The sequence below is a fragment of the Haliotis rubra genome, unplaced genomic scaffold (genome assembly GCF_003918875.1).
Source record: "Haliotis rubra isolate DU_JTF1 unplaced genomic scaffold, ASM391887v1 Scf401, whole genome shotgun sequence".
Lineage (NCBI taxonomy): Eukaryota > Metazoa > Mollusca > Gastropoda > Lepetellida > Haliotidae > Haliotis > Haliotis rubra.
The window spans coordinates 1-13,817 of record NW_025767082.1 but is presented as its reverse complement, the minus strand read 5'-3'; the positions used below and the strand labels follow the sequence as shown (position 1 = coordinate 13,817).

The 13,817-nt window shown below is 42.2% G+C and overlaps 1 protein-coding gene across 1 annotated transcript in view; it reads right to left on the bottom strand.

Moving 5' to 3' along the window:
• LOC124287584 (ubiquitin carboxyl-terminal hydrolase 47-like) overlaps window positions 1–13,315 on the bottom strand; it is a gene marked incomplete at its 5' end in the record, with an annotated part of 36,549 nt that extends 23,234 nt beyond the window's left edge. The window contains 13 exon segments of the mRNA XM_046724071.1: window positions 49–62; window positions 2,174–2,234; window positions 2,237–2,352; window positions 2,877–2,884; window positions 3,118–3,218; window positions 5,349–5,466; window positions 5,989–6,043; window positions 7,419–7,495; window positions 7,976–8,027; window positions 8,746–8,831; window positions 11,453–11,574; window positions 12,493–12,563; window positions 13,218–13,315. Coding sequence (XP_046580027.1) covers window positions 49–62; window positions 2,174–2,234; window positions 2,237–2,352; window positions 2,877–2,884; window positions 3,118–3,218; window positions 5,349–5,466; window positions 5,989–6,043; window positions 7,419–7,495; window positions 7,976–8,027; window positions 8,746–8,831; window positions 11,453–11,574; window positions 12,493–12,563; window positions 13,218–13,315 — 979 coding nt within the window.
• Window positions 13,316–13,817: the final 502 nt, after the last annotated feature.

Genomic DNA, 13,817 nt, shown 5'->3' with positions numbered 1-13,817 from the left:
ACACCTTCAACACAGAAAACATCCAAACATTAACATCGGTTCATACACCTTCACTGTCACACCTTCAACACAGAAAACATCCAAACATTAACATCGGTTCATACACACAGAAGCTTCATAAGCAGACATGTGGGCGGCATACTCACACCACACTTACACCCCAGTGTATACACATCACACACACATCAGTAAAAATACCACACATAGCAGAAGAAACAACACACACACAAGTAGAAATACCACATACAGCAGAATAAACAACACACACATTGGCATACACACCAGTATAAACATAATTCACACACACCACACTATACACACAAGTATAAAATATCACACACATCACTACACACACCAGTATAAATAATACTAACACACACACAAGTACAAATACTACACACACCACTATACACACCAGTATAAATACTCACACCAGTGTAAACACCACACACACCACTATACACACAAGTATATAAATACCACACACACACCACTATACACACACAAGTATAAATACCACACACACAATTATACACACACACAAGTATAAATACCACACACACCACTACTCTTATACACACCCAGTATAAATACCACACACACACACTATACACACCAGTATAAATACCACACACCACTATACACACAAGTATAAATATCACACACATCACTATACACACCAGTATAAATACCACACATTCACACACACACAATGTACACAAATACTACACACACCACTATACACACCAGTATAAATACCACACACACCACTACTATACACACCCAGTATAAATACCAATACACACACCAGTATAAACACCATATATCAATAACTAATTATACACACCAGTATAAATACCACACACCACTATACACATAACTAGTATAAATACCACACACACCACTATACACACCCATTATAAATACCACATACTACCACACCATTATATATTACACACAAGTATAATATTCACACATCACTATACACCATCCAGTATAAATACCACAATAACCACTATATTACCACCAGTATAAAATACCAACACACACCAGTATAAACACCACACACCACTATACACACAAGTATAAACACCACACACACCAGTATAAATACCCACACACCTCATATTACATAACAAGCATAAATATCACTACCACACCACGCAATTATAAATACACACACCATATAATACACAAGTATAAACACCACACACACCACTATACGCACCAGTATAAATGCTACTAATAACCACTATAATACAACGCACCGGTATAAATACCACACACCATATGTCTAATAACTATATACACACCAGTATATGATTACCACACACCAATTTATACACAGAGTATAAACATCACGCACATCACATACACACAAGTATGTAAATACTCACTACTAATAATAATAATAAGTACAAATACCAATAATACCACTTTACACACTAGGGCATAAATAATACTTACACACACTTTATAGTACACACACTATATAAATACCACACACATTTGTATAAACACCACTATCACACACTATTATACAATAATGTGTATAAATACCAATACACACACCACTACACACACGTTAGCACACTACACCCCACATTTACTATAATAATTCCAAGTATAAATAAGACATTACACACGAGCATGTTCAATTCAGTATAAATACTCTAATACCACACACACACTTTTTCACACCAGTACCTTAGCATAAATACCACACACCACTATACACACACAAGTAGAAATACCACACACACCACTATACACACCAGTATAAATACCACACAACCACTATACACACCGGTATAAATACCTCACACACCACTATACACACACCAGGAGGTATAAATGCCACACACACCACTATACACACCAGTATAAATACCAATACCACAATAACTATTACCACACAAGTTATAAATACCACACACATACCACTATACACACAGTTATAAATACTCACACACCACTATACACACCAGTATAAATACCTGCACACACACACCACTATACACACCTAGTATAAATAATTTACACAAAACCACTATACACACCAGTATCAACACCACACACACATCAGCAGCAACATAAATAACTCCACAAAGTCAAAAAATGCACACTACACACACACCTGCATACACACAGCCACACATGCCAACACACACACCAGCACAATACTCCATCTCTCCTTGGCTTGTGCTCTTGAACTTTCTGGTCAGGACAGCTTATTCCAGCAGGATTTCCAAGTTGTAGCAGGACTTGACCCTCCCAGCAGACCAGCCCATGGGGCTGTCCTCCTCTCCATCAAATGACTTCTCCAGTGAGTCGGATGCATCGCTCATGCAGCTTCACCAGGCAGTCCCATTGGCCTATTACATCCTCGATGTCGAATCGACTGGGATAAATGTTTGGATGGTTGAGGTAGAGAACTAAACAACAAAGAAGGTGGTCTGACAGGGTGATCTGACAGGTAACCCAGTACAGGGTAACCAGTGCACCAACCGTGGAGGCATACAACAAAGGATGTTTGTGTGATAAAATGGTTGCCAACGGAAAGCCAAAAGATGAATATAAGTATGTAATTTTCTGACTAAAATTGATATTTTATACTTATCCTGACTCTTGCTTTTGCTTGTCTGCTTCTTCTAGCTGAATGATGGTGGACTCGAAGAGAAGGGAGAGTGACAAGCATGGGCTGATCAGGTGAAATAAGTGCCAAGGAGGCAACCTTGGGTGAGTGACTTCGACGTCGGCTTTTTGAAGGGATGCTAAAAGGGATTCAAGTGTTCCACTATCATTCACCGCAAGAGGGAAACAAGCAAAAAGCATGAGTCAGGATAAGGAAAGATATAGTAGTTTTACATTCTCACTATCTAATCTGAATAATTAGTAACCATCCTGTCATGGACCTTACAAGTTTGCCATAAAATGCTGACATATCTAAACAAGCAAGTAGTAGAGTAATTGTGTTTCATATTATTGAGTTGTCTGTCTATTCAGTAATCCTATAATAATACAGTCATTGCCAGAATAGATGCCTTACTGTTTGCTGTTATATGTTGACAAATAGATAATCCCACAACATTTTTAGTGGTGTGACATGACATATACCTTGTAAAATGCCATTTCCATGGCTTGTTTCAGTGTCTTGTCCTTATGAACTTCAAACTTGGACTCCATCTTCTTCTTATTGCTTGGTGGAAACAGTACAGCTTTATCTGGAACATATCACACAGTACATCAGGAACAAGACAGGTGGACTTGTTTAAACTCCAGCCAGCCCCACAACTCATCTTGCAGGTCTGCTTTCTACCAGCCTACCCCCATCCTCACCTTTGCAGGTGGACTAATCTATCTCTCTCATCCCTCACCTTGCAGGTGGACTTGCCCATCTCTCTCACCCCTCACCTTACAGGTCTGCCCACCAACCTACCCCCATCCCTCACCTTGCAGGTGGGACTAATCTATCTCTCTCACCCCTCAGCTTGCAGGTGGACTTGTCTGTTCCCCTCTCCTTTGCAGGTTGGACTAATCTATATCTCTCAGCCCTCACCTTGCAGGTGGACTTTGCCAACCTACCCCCATCCTCACCTTGCAGGTGGACTAATCTCTCTCTCACCCCTCAACTTTGCAGGTGGACTTGTCTATTCCCCCTCTCCTTGCAGGTGGACTAATCTATCTCTCTCACCCCTCACCTTGCAGGTGGACTAATCCTATCTCTCTCAACCTCACCTTGCAGGTGGACTTGCCCCATCTCTCACCCCTCAACTTGCAGGTCTACCTGCCAACCTACCCCAATTCCTCACCTTGCAGGTGGACTAATCCATCTCTCTCATCCCTCACCTTGCAGGTGGACTTGCCCATCTCTCTCACCCCTCACCTTGCAGGTCTACCTGCCAACCTACCCCCATCCTCACCTTGCAGGTGGACTAATCTATCTCTCTTACCTCTCACCTTGCAGGTCTACCTGCCAACCTACCCCCATCCTCACCTTGCAGGTGGACTAATCTATCTCTCTCACCCCTCACCTTGCAGGTGGACTAATCTATCTCTCTCACCCCTCACCTTGCAGGTCTACTTGCCAACCTACCCCCATCCTCACCTTGCAGGTGGACTAATCTATCTCTCTCACCCCTCACCTTGCAGGTGGACTTGTCTATTCCCCCTCACCTTGCAGGTGGACTAATCTATCTCTCTCACCCCTCACCTTGCAGGTCTACTTGCCAACCTACCCCCATCCTCACCTTGCAGGTGGACTAATCTATCTCTTCTCATCCCTCACCTTGCAGGTGGACTTGTCTATTCCCCTCTTCTTGCAGGTGGACTAATCTATCTCTCTCACCTTGCAGGTGGACTAATCTATCTCTCTCATCCCTCACCTTGCAGGTCTACTTGCCAACCTACCCCCATCCTCACCTTGCAGGTGGACTAGTCTATCTTTACACCCCTCAACTTGCAGGTGGATTAATCTATCTCTCTCACCCCTCACCTTGCAGGTGGACTAATCTATCTCTCTCACCCCTCACCTTGCAGGTGGACTAATCTATCTCTCTCACCCCTCATCTTGCAGGTCTACTTGCCAACCTACCCCCATCCTCACCTTGCAGGTGGACTAATCTATCTCTCTCACCCCTCACCTTGCAGGTGGACTTGTCTATTCCTCCCTCACCTTGCAGGTGGACTAATCTATCTCTCTCACCCCTCACCTTGCAGGTGGACTAATCTATCTCTCACCACTCACCTTGCAGGTGGACTAATCTATCTCTCTCACCCCTCAACTTGCAGGTGGACTTGTCTATTCCCCTCTCCTTGCAGGTGGACTAATTTATCTCTCTTTACCCCTCATCTTGCAGGTCTACTTGCCAACCTACTCCCCATCCTCACCCTTGCAGGTGGACTAATCTATCTCTCTCATCCCTCACCTTGCAGGTGGACTTGCCCATCTCTCTCACCCCTCACCTTACAGGTCTACTTACCAACCTACCCCCTCCCTCACCTTGTAGGCAGACTTGCCCATCTCCCCTACCTTGCAGGTAGACTTGCCTATCACCCCTCACCTTGCAGGTGGACTTGCCCATCTCCCCTCACCCTTGCAGGTGGACTTGTCTATCTCTCTCTCACCCCTCACCTTGCAGGTAGACTTGCTCCATCTCCCTCACCTTGCAGGTGGACTTATCTCTCTCACCCCTTCACCCTTGCAGGTGGACTTGCCTATCACCCCTCACCTTGCAGGCGGACTTGCCTATCACCCCTCACCTTGCAGGTGGACTTGCCTATCACCCCTCACCTTGCAGGTAGACTTGTCTATCACCCCTCACCTTGCAGGTAGACTTGTCTATCACCCCTCACCTTGCAGGTAGACTTGTCTATCTCCCTCTGTTTTCTCTCTGCCTCTTCCTGCTCCTGTTGTTTCTGCAGCGCCATCTTCAGGTGTTGTGGGAATTCATCTGGCACCATGCACTCTGTCAAGAGCAAGCAGAACAGTTAAATGGACACACGAGGCAACATCAATCATCAAAGTGTTGGGAATAATCAGAAAAGAAATTTTATCCAATTTCAAGATAAGGTACAGAATACAGTAAACTGTGGTTATGAGCTAACATGAAGTTCAAGTAGTGGTATTTTACTAAAATACACAGCATATCGCAGGGACTAACAAATTATATTTTGTTTTATCGGTCAGTTTGTTATAAATGTAGATTACTGTTATATATACCAAGGTCTCTTTTACCCTTTCAATGAGACATCTACATGATACAAATTCTCACACCTGTATATACATCACCATGAAAGACTGACTGAGTTTAGTTTTACCGCTTTTAGCAATATTCCAGCAACATCACGGCAGGGGACACCAGAAATGGGCTTCACACCACCAAGTCTGTCTTCATGATTTCACTCCATATAAAACCAATGTCGATAATTCATGGATAAAAAATGTAAACTGAACTGTAATTATTAGAAATCAGTTGCAATCCATACCGCATTTCTGAGCTTGTCAATCTGTCTGTACATGAGCATGTAGGCATTTGTAGAGCTACAACGAACAGAGAACCATATATCATGCTAATATCATTCAGATTGTAGTCTAACAGGTGAGACAACCATGATATATGATTACTGTTATATTTTAATTACAGTATCAGATATTAACTAACAGCTGTCAGTGAACAATAAATAGTTGTGTTGTAAAGGAATGAAGATTGCATGCATCCTGCTCAAAACAAACCATAATACATGAGTGAGTGAGTGAGTGAGTTTAGTTTTACCAAGACTCAGCAATATTCCAGCTATTTGGCGGTGGTCTGTAAATAATCGAGTCTGACCACACAATCCAGTGATCAACAGCATAAGCATCGATCTGCGCTAATTGGGAACTGATGACTTGTGTCAACCAAGTCAGCAGCCTGACTACCTAATCCTGTTAGTCGCCCACTTAATACTAAGCATGGGTTACTTGTTTGTTGCAAGACAATATTGTTTTATTCAGTCTTACATGGTCATACGCTGGTGACTCCTCTTACCTAACTTTGGTTTGGCAGGTCCTTCACGGTGCCATAATACATGAAAAATTGCTAATTCTTTAACGCTCTAGCCAGCTATGCCAGGAAGAATGTTTGCATATTTCAAACACTGAACTTAACTCCAAGCAAGACATACATGTAGTACAATATGTCAGTCATCAAACTCTGATCTGGAGCTATTTTGATCTGTAATTTCCAATTGTACAATGAAGTAATGTCCTCTGATCAAGTTTCAGTTTCTCAATTTGTAAAATGCCTATACCAATAGCTGTACCAGTAAGCCAGACTGTACAAATGTGTAACATCTTCATTAACTGCATCAAATCAACAACATCAAACACTACTCAATGTTTTATCCACAATAACTGAATAGAGTTGATGTGCAGAGTTACGTCCCTTGGTCACACCAGAAAGCTATAATTGCAGGTTGGAAACCTTCCCATCCCAATTATATTTCAAGGCTTGCCAGATCCATACTTGAGCATTTGGGTATCACCAAGATGGCAAACATCTGAGATCCATGTCACTTCAAACATTCTCCTACATTAATCTGGCATGAAATAACTGGAACACAGTTAAGGACACTGAACTAAACTGCCAGCTCTCTCACTCGCTGACTAGTGAGTTCGCTTTTAACATGGCAACATTCCAGCCATATGATGGTGGCTCTCTCTGCTTATCTGTCACTGGATCGGCTGGTCAGAGACAATTTAGCAACAGGCAAGCTGGACCCAGTTTTCATTTGCCTATGATAACTGAAAGTGATGATTTTCAAAAGGAATATATACATTAACGAGTGCAAGTATGAAACAAGAAGTCCATCACGCACCATGTGATTATCTCAACTCAGAATCCCTGTATTCTGAGAGGTGTGAACTGAGAGAGTACCTTGCATAAGCAGAGGAATAGAAGCCCCTCCCCAGACTTGAACCTCCATAGGTCTTCCGGATATCATCATATGTTATCTGTAACAGGATGAGCCACTCTGTCAATACACATACATACAGGTCCATGTTGTTATGAAGGAAACATCTGACACAAACACTGGGCACTCAACAGCAATACAGGCAATACATTCACGCTTTGTCATCTCTGAAATTTTCATGAATCATTCATGTTTTTCAACAACCAAGCTTCATGAAACATGACAAGCCTTCTATGAAGCTTTGATTGGATACTTAACTTCCATAAATATTATTTCAACTTTGACCTAATATCAAGAGCAAGTGGGATCTGTGAAGTGAGGTGTTTTGTGTTAAGTCAGCAATATTCCATGTAAATAGGCTTCCCAAAACATATTGTGGCACCAGAAAGCATTAAGTTTATGGGACACAAAATAAGCCAAATCACACAACATGATCTGGTTCTAGCGCCTTGCACAATGGATCGTTGTGCTTATTCTGCTCCACAACTCTGATGAGAAACGGAGGCTAGTAGTAACTCACCCTTGTGACTTGCTGATCATTGAAACTATACCACTGACCATCCTTGAAAGACCTGTGAACAAAACAATATATTCACACCAGCAATATCTTTGAGAATTTTTAGAGAAAGGATTGTTATTCGATGTCATTTATACGGTATTCAACATAATGCTCGCAGTGATGTAGAAAGTTCACTGCATGAACAAAGGTATCGCTGCATGTATGGAAGCTAGAGGACATAAACTAATGTCTCATCACTCTATCAAAGTTGACATGGTAGATATGTCAGACGAATTTGTCTTGTACAGAAACAGCTGAGGCCACTGATCTGACACCAGATACCTACATGTCATGATTGACATGAGACCATGCTACTAAAACAACCATGACCCAGACAATGTGCCACACAACCAGGTGCAACCAGAGGCATGTTCAGAACCACGAGCCACTCGCTATTATTGCCTCCGTGGAGCTTTCGATCGGCCCTGAACGGACGCAAAGCGCTTGGTTACATTAAACCATTCGTGACCAACTCGTGTTAATCCGGGACAAGCCAATAGCTTTTGTCTTCTTGTTGGAGGTTACGGAAAGGCGCAGTGGTGACGAATTACATTACAAGGTCGCCATCTTGGTTAGCTTGGCGAGGCAGCTGTGAGGATGGTTTTGCGTGTTGCGGCTTCGAACGGGCAGCAGGCACAGAAGCGTTCAGGATCGAGCCCCTCGCTAGCTTTTCGCCTGAGCACTGCGCTGTTCTGAACACGCCTCTGGTCATTTGCATGTTATTAGCCCACTTACTTGATATAAGGCTTAATAGTGGCCTCCTCGCGGCACTCCCGGAGTGAATCATTATCGAAAACAACTCATACTCATATGGGCCCTGGAAGAAAAACACAGGATTTGGTTGGTTGTTTAATATATAATAGCCACAAACTGAAAATTGTCCGTCTATCTGTAAATAATTGAGTCAGGATCACACAATTCGGTGATTGACATATAACAACACCAGTCAAGTATTACATGCATAAGTTGCAGTGGACCAATTTTAACCCCAAGGATCCAGAATGACAAGCATAGTCTGCAGTTGACCAATTATAGCCCGGCATGGATCCAGAAAGACAAGCATAGTCTGCAGTTGACCAATTATAAGCCCAAGGATCCAGAAAGACAAGCTTAGTCTGCAGTTGACCAATTATAACCCCAAGGATCCCGAAAGACAAGCATAGTCTGCAGTTGACCAATTATAACCCCATGGGTCCAGAAAGACAAGCTTAGTCTGCAGTTGACCAATTATAAGCCCAAGGATCCAGAAAGACAAGCATAGTCTGCAGTTGACCAATTATAACCCCAAGGATCCAGAAAGAAAAGCTTAGTCTGCAGTTGACCAATTATAAGTCAAAGGATCCAGAAAGACAAGCAAACTCTGCAGTTGACCAATTATAACCCCAAGGATCCAGAAAGACAAGCATATGTCTCTGCAGTTGACCAATTATAACCCCTAAGGATCCAGAAAGACAAGCATAGGTTGCAAGTTGACCAATTGTAAAAACCAAAGGATCCAGAAAGACAAGCATAGTCTGCAGTTGACCAATTATAACCCCAAGGATCCAGAAAGACAAGCACAGGTTGCAGTTGACCAATTGTAAACCAAAGGATCCAGAAAAACAAGCATAGTCTGCAGTAGACCAATTATAAGCCCAAGGATCCAGAAAAGACAAGCTTAGTCTGCAGTTGACCAATTATAACCCCAAGGATCCAGAAAGACATGCATAGTCTGCAGCTGACCAATTATAAGCCCAAGGATCCAGAAAGACAAGCATAGTCTGCAGTTGACCAATTATAAGCCCAAGGATCCAGAAAACAAGCATAGTCTGCAGTTGACCAATTATAAGCCGAAGGATCCAGAAAGACAAGCATAGTCTGCAGTTGACCAATTATAACCCCAAGGATCCAGAAAGACAAGCATAGTCTGCAGTTGACCAATTATAACCCCAAGGATCCAGAAAGACAAGCTTAGTCTGCAGCTGACCAATTATAAGCCCAAAGATCTAGAAAGACAAGCATAGTCTGCAGTTGACCAATTATAACCCCAAGGATCCAGAAAGACAAGCATAGGTTGCAGTTGACTAATTACAACCCCAAGGATCCAGAAAGACAAGTATAGTCTGCAGTTGACCAATTATAAGCCCAAGGATCCAGAAAGAAAAGCTTAGTCTGCAGTTGACCAATTATAACCCCAAGGGTCCAGAAAGACAAGCATAGGTTGCAGTTGACCAATTATAACCCCAAGGATCCAGAAAGACAAGCATAGTCTGCAGTTGACTAATTATAACCCCAAGGATCCAGAAAGACAAGCATAGTCTGCAGTTGACCAATTATAACTCCAAGGATCCAGAAAGACAAGCATAGTCTGCAGTTGACCAATTATAACCCCTAAGGATCCAGAAAGACAAGTATAGTCTGCAGTTGACCAATTATAAGCCCAAGGATCCAGAAAGACAAGCATAGTCTGCAGTTGACTAATTATAAGCCCAAGGATCCAGAAAGACAAGCATAGTCTGCAGTAGACCAATTATAACTCCAAGGATCCAGAAAGACAAGCATAGTCTGCAGTTGACCAATTATAACCCCAAGGATCCAGAAAGACAAGCTTAGTCTGCAGCTGACCAATTATAACCCAAAGGATCCAGAAAGACAAGCATAGGTTGCAGTTGACCAATTATAACCCCAAGGATCCAGAAAGACAAGCATAGTCTGCAGTTGACCAATTATAACCCCAAGGATCCAGAAAGACAAGCATAGGTTGCAGTTGACCAATTATAACCCCAAGGATCCAGAAAGACAAGCATAGTCTGCAGTTGACCAATTATAAGCCCAAGGATCCAGAAAGACAAGCATAGTCTGCAGTTGACCAATTATAACTCCAAGGATCCAGAAAGACAAGCATAGTCTGCAGTTGACCAATTATAAGCCCAAGGATCCACAAAGACATGCATAGGTTGCAGTTGACCAATTATAACCCCAAGGATCCAGAAAGACAAGCATAGTCTGCAGTTGACCAATTATAAGCCCAAGGATCCAGAAAAGACAAGCATAGTCTGCAGTTGACCAATTATAACTCCAAGGATCCAGAAAGACAAGCATAGTCTGCAGTTGACCAATTATAAGCCCAAGGATCCACAAAGACATGCATAGGTTGCAGTTGACCAATTATAACCCCAAGGATCCAGAAAAGACAAGCATAGTCTGCAGTTGACCAATTATAACCCCAAGGATCCCGGAAAGACAAGCATAGTCTGCAGTTGACCAATTATAAGCCCAAGGATCCAGAAAGACAAGCATAGTCTGCAGTTGACCAATTATAACCCCAAGGATCCAGAAAGACAAGCATAGGTTGCAGTTGACCAATTATAACCCCAAGGATCCATGTCACCTATTACACCCCAGTAGAACTAGTGAAAGCAGCTTTACTCCTCGGCTACAGACAGGAACTCACCTGACACACTGATTCCTTTGGCATTCTTTGTCATTGGTAGCAGCTTCACTGCTGAGGCTAGATGTGTCGCTGCTGGAGGAAGCCCCTGACAGCCCGCTTCTCCCACCTCGATACCCCTCGCCTATACCTGCAGACACACCACATAGACATATTGATGAATATACTGTCATACAGGAAGCCCCTGACAGCCCACTTTCCACCTCGATACCCTTTGTCTATACCTGCACACACACACCACACAGACATATGTATGAATTTACTGTCACAGTTGTTGCTAGACAATATTGTTTGATTCAGTCTTACATGATCATACACTGGTGACTCCTCTTACCTAACTTTGGTTTGGCAGGTCTGTACCATTCCAGCATTAGAAACTGCTTGGCATTAATGAATTAGGATGAACTCAGAGAAGTTGTTACCATTTGTTTTGGAAATTATGGAGGAGCAGAAGGCCTTGGGCCACAATGACATTTAAATACTATGATCATCACGATGTAATGTAAAATGAAAGAGTTAAGATCTTCTTAGTGCAAAGATTGCTTTGTGGAGTGAGTGAGTTTGGTTTTACCGGGTTTTAGCATTATTCCAGAAATATAACGGTAGATACCAACAGAAATGGACTTCACACATTGTACCCATGTTGGGAATCAAAACCTGATCTTCGTGTGACGAGTTTAACGCTTTAACCACTAGGTTACTCCCACTGCCCCCTGCTTTGTGGAACAACAGCCAGGAGGATATAGTCATAAAGTCTAAGGATCCCTTAAGATGTCATTTTAACTCTAGGGCTGTTTTAAAATAAAAACCTTGTCTTTCATCCTCAATTCCAAACAGTGATCAGTAACAAGCTACAACCCAATAAAAAAATGGTTTCAGAAGAGTCACAGAAATTATAAGAACCAATGAAACAAAACAGATTGTAGCATCCTCACTTAACCCTGGATACTCAGGCAGAGACAAGAATGGCTACCTACCCTCATCACTGCTGTCTGTAGGACCATTACTAGTGACAGCTGGGTTTGGTAACCTTGTCAGCATCCTCCACCTTCTGCTCCTTTGGTGGGAGACTCTGGGGTCACAAACCGTTTAAGGTTCAACACCTCTGCAAATGTCATCCTGGAAGTAGATAACCCCTTTAATAAAAGCTCCAACCATGGAATACACACTTGGCAAGTCAAGTTGGGGATGTATTTTGCAATATCTGGCATGCTGAGGAGGAGGGGGGGGAGCGCATGGAGCTGTTCTGACCCCAGACTAAGTTAACACAGACAGTCACAGCCTCATGTCTTATGATGTCAACTATTTCCAATGTGATTAAATAAATGTTAAAAAGCTACGAATTTCAAACTTTTATGAACTTAAATTGATATATTTCACATCAAAAGATTTGTGGGCAAAATTTTGTTCATCATCTTAGATCACATAACCATTTCAGTTTGTAAACATTAACAACAAAGCAAGGCTGACCAGGTCCATTGGGAACAGGGATACTGGACTGTGCTGTCATGGTAACCAATGATGTCACAATGGTCTGCAAAGCACTGTGAAGCAATTTCACTTGATTTGACTTATGGCTCAAACTCACACTAGCAATATCTTGAGTGGAAGCTATTCCTGGATGATATATAATATGGAGAGAATGAAATTGGTTTGATGGTGCTTATATTACCAACTTGGAGAACCAATTAGAAATGGGTTGGAATGCTCAAACTCAGTTATCAATTTAGCCGGTGAGATCACAAACATGATCTGATGGTCAATGATACTCACCTGTCATTGAGTTTGATGCGGTGCATTGTTGCATAATCAAAGTCAAACCTTTCAACTGTAGCGTTAGGGAGGTAGGGAAATGACACAAACTTCAAACCCTAGAAAGAAAAACATATCGCCTCAGAAGTACAATGGCACCATATTATTTGGCACATAATATCTTATGACCATACCAGTTCTGGGGACGGACTATCCTTACATTGTTACATAATGGCAGGAGGGGCCTGGATTTTACAAATATCAGGGTCCTGTTCACAAATATCTACTAAACTACTGTCAGCTGCAAATGTTACAGTATCGAGTTGTGGGAGTCATAATCCCACCATGACTCTGTATACTACACACTAGTCATTTCAACATTCATTTCAATATCAGTACTAAGGGTAATCTCTTTGGAGTGAATCATTGAATGACTTAAACTATTTCCTTATGAGACATGTATTAATAGTGATAGTTTAGAAATGATTACTGATTAAAACAGCATAGTGACATTATCATTCGTCATCAAGTACATTGACTCTATTTCTTACATAACTGCAGGAATCACATGATCTCCTGCCACCCTGTTGCACTAGCTCACCCAGTAGTCCATGGATAGAC